We start from the raw sequence: 3,281 nt of genomic DNA, 5'->3' as shown, positions 1-3,281 counted from the left end.
TAGAAGCACCCGCCGGAGCCCGCAGGCACAGAGCGAGGCATCGCCGCTCCCTGCTTGGCGGGGAGTGGAGCGCACGGCTGGAGCGCGAGAGGGGAGGTCCCGCGGGGGTGCGGGAGCCCGGCCTCGCGGGGCGGGGGCTTCGTGCCCTGGTCCCTTTGGCCTCAGCTCGCGGCTGAGGCGTCCCGCCGTCAAGAGCCCCGGCGGCTGGCACGCTCTGCTGTGCACCCGGCAAGGATGCGAACCAGGCGAGGCCGGCGATGGGCGGGGGAGGGGTGGACCTGCCCCGGCCCCCCGGGGGGCTCCGGACCTGCGGGGAGCTGGGTGCACTCCCCGCCGAGAGTTGCTAGGAAACCGCCCCACGCTACCGAGCGCCTGGCTCTGGGGGCCCGCAGGCGCGGCGGCGGCCCGGGCGGCAGCAGCAGCAACAGCTCGGAGCAGCGTGGGCGGGACATTGGTGAGGCATGAAGTCACCGCGGCCCACACTCGCCCTTTGTTTTGCTCACTCCAGCCCTTTTTCTCCTCTTTGGCTCTGAGACTTGCCATTCCCATCGTTCACAAGAACTCCTGAAGCGTAACCGCGCAACGGGAATGGCACGCCGGGTCCCCTCTCCCCTCCTCCCCCGGGGCCTTGCACCCCGATGCTCGCCCGGCGGGCGTGGTGGCAGAGCCGCCGAGCACCCGCGGCAGCTGCGAGCATGCCCCCGCCTCTCGCCCGCGCGCTGCGCGCTGCTTTGTTCGGAGATCCTCGATGCCTCGCAGCTGCTGCTTGCAGAGCGCAGTCCGGGGACCTCTCCCCGCCCCCAGCACCCTGTGCTGCGGGGGGTGAGCACCCGCTCTGCTTGCAGAGTCGGGAGCTCGCCTTCCGCCCACCGCGAGGCTGCCCCGGGTCTCTCCAGCCCTTGGAGTGCTGGATCGGTCCGCAGGGGCTGTTCCCGGAGCTCCTGGCCGAGATTCCTCGCCGCTCCCTCTCCACGCAAAGCCTCAGCCCCGGGCTGGACAGCTCTGCATTTTCCCAGGGTCTGGTGGTGACTCTGGGCTTTTGCTAGTTACAGCGGAGCTTTTGACCTTAAGCGTCACCTTCCCAGTAAACGGAACAAAGAAGTTACAGACGGCAGCAAAGCGGGGAGAGAGAAGCCAAGGAGAGGAGGTGGGAGGGTATTTCTGCCTGCTTGCAACTCAGAAATGTAGGTGCAGGCGGGGCGCGGGTGTTATCCGGGGCGGCTGTCCGGGAAGCAGTGCGCCCCCTCGGGTTCTGCCACTACCACGCTGAGCTGAGGGAGAGAACCCAGTCCTCTGGGCTGGAAACGAATCACTGTTTCTGGCTTGAGACACAGGGCTATGGTTCTCTTTTTCCTCTAGGGGCAGGAGTGGTTCTCCGTCGTAAAGTCTGGCCGCTCATTTTTCCACTAGTAACTTACTCTTTAATGAACACCCGCCTGTTCAGGCATCACACCAGTCCAGCAAGGTCAAGGTGAAATATGCGGGAGTTTCCCTCCTTCTTATTTGTTTAATAGTTTCCGTCTCCTTGTTTGTGGTTTAAAAAAAAAAAAAGTAGGAGGCGCTCTCTCTCTCTCTCTCTCTCTCTCTCTCTCTCTCTCGCTCTCTCTCGCTCTCTCTCTTCTGTTTTCTAATTGTTTACCGACTGAATGGAAAGTACCTGGGTAATAAACCACAACATAGAAAACTCCCCCTTTTCAGGTGTGGACTGCACATTGGGGTGCACAGAATGAGCTAAGCAAACCAGGAACCCAGCTGGAAAATTAAAAGTGCCCTTCATCTACCAAACAGGCCCTTTTGAGAGACCAAAGGCATGATCCAAACCTTAACTGATACTTGTAAACACAATACTGCTACAGGCAATGTACTCTAAATAAATATAATCAAATCCAGCTCAGCACCAGTTTTTATTTCCTTTCCTTAGTTCCAAGTCTGAACAGCTAGGACTGTTTTTTGGTGGTCCTAAAGGACCAAAAAAATAGGGCAAGATAGTTGGAACGAGTGTGAGGGCTTGAGGATTTGAACACAAAAGTAACATATTGAAAAATCTGTTTAGGGACTCTTCAATGGGATGACATGTGCATTTTCTGGAGATGATGTCACAGGCCTATGGAATGCAGCCACCTTGAGACAGTGAAGTGCTGCAATGAAGAAAGCAATTAAATTCCTATTTCCCATAGGGATGTGTGTGTAAGTTCACTTTGTGCTTTATTAAAGTGATGATCACATCAATGCTTCATGACATATTTTTTTAAGTCTAACTCTTGATGCTGGATTGTAAATGGCAATTATAGTAATAAAATATAAGTAAGAAATGATGTAACTGTGAAATTGAAGGAGTATGAACTAATTTTTGTAACTATATTTTTTAGGTGTTGAGATATTCTAATATACAAAGCCAAAACAACTGTCTAGCAAAAGGAATGAAATGAAGCTCAGAATTCTATTTCTAGAAATGTTGAAATCCTTTAGAAAGAAATGTTTCTACATTTTGTTACATGAAGCCCATACGAATATATGTCAGAATGCCAGTTTTATAGCTGTTGAAGAATAAGCACAGTACCATTAACACTTCTCTGTTGTAAAGAGATTGTAACTCTGGTTGTTGAAATAAAATAAGACAGAATATCCTACATGAGAGTCTGTGATTCCTGCAAGTTGTTTGCAAACAAGCTATCTGTACATTTCTATAAAGAGAGAAATAAAGATGCAAAGAAGAAATAAAGGTTATAAAGATAAAAGTAAACCTGCAAAAAACAACAACAAACAACAACATAAAACACCTCCTGAAAACCTGCAAATTATCTGTAGGGTTTTCTTAATGTATATGTAGCTAGTGGTCCAGGAACAAAAAAGTTTACTTGTTTCCAATAAATGTCACTAGTAACCATAACTAACCTTTTTCCTGTAAGAAAATGTACAGCATATTATAAAAAATGCAGAATTATTGTATTTATCCTATTAAGTGAAGAAGTCTAATAGAGGGAAAATGCTTCAGAAGATGATGACTTGATGAAGTTCTGGTTTTCCATCATGTTCTACTGTCTTTCTTTGAAAGTTCTGACAACTAGCCGGGCTCGGTGGCTCAGCCTGTAATCCCGCGCCTTTGGGAGGCTGAGGTGAGGGGATTGCCTGAGCCCGCGGGTTCGAGACCCGCCTGGGCAGCGAGACCTCATCTCTACAATAAATCAAAAAATCGGCTGGGCGTGGTAGCGCATGCCTGTAATTCCGGCTACTCAGAGGGCTGAGGCGGAAGGATTGCTGGAGCCCGGCAGGCGAGGCTG

General features: G+C 51.2%; 1 protein-coding gene across 1 annotated transcript in view; it reads left to right on the top strand.

The window, feature by feature from the left end:
* The window catches only part of LOC110596571, a 1,530-nt gene extending 260 nt beyond the window's left edge, over positions 1-1,270 (top strand). The window contains exons 2-3 of the mRNA XM_021717741.1: positions 4-454; positions 1,047-1,270. Coding sequence (XP_021573416.1) covers positions 4-454; positions 1,047-1,270 — 675 coding nt within the window. The remainder of the gene's footprint in view (positions 1-3; positions 455-1,046) is intronic.
* The last annotated feature ends 2,011 nt before the right edge of the window (positions 1,271-3,281 follow it).

The sequence above is a fragment of the Carlito syrichta genome, unplaced genomic scaffold, assembly GCF_000164805.1.
Source record: "Carlito syrichta isolate Samal-C Ts95f unplaced genomic scaffold, Tarsius_syrichta-2.0.1 Scaffold310671, whole genome shotgun sequence".
NCBI classification, from domain to species: Eukaryota; Metazoa; Chordata; class Mammalia; order Primates; family Tarsiidae; genus Carlito; species Carlito syrichta.
The sequence above is the reverse complement of the archived record's forward strand: the minus strand, read 5'-3'. Positions and strand labels throughout refer to the sequence as shown.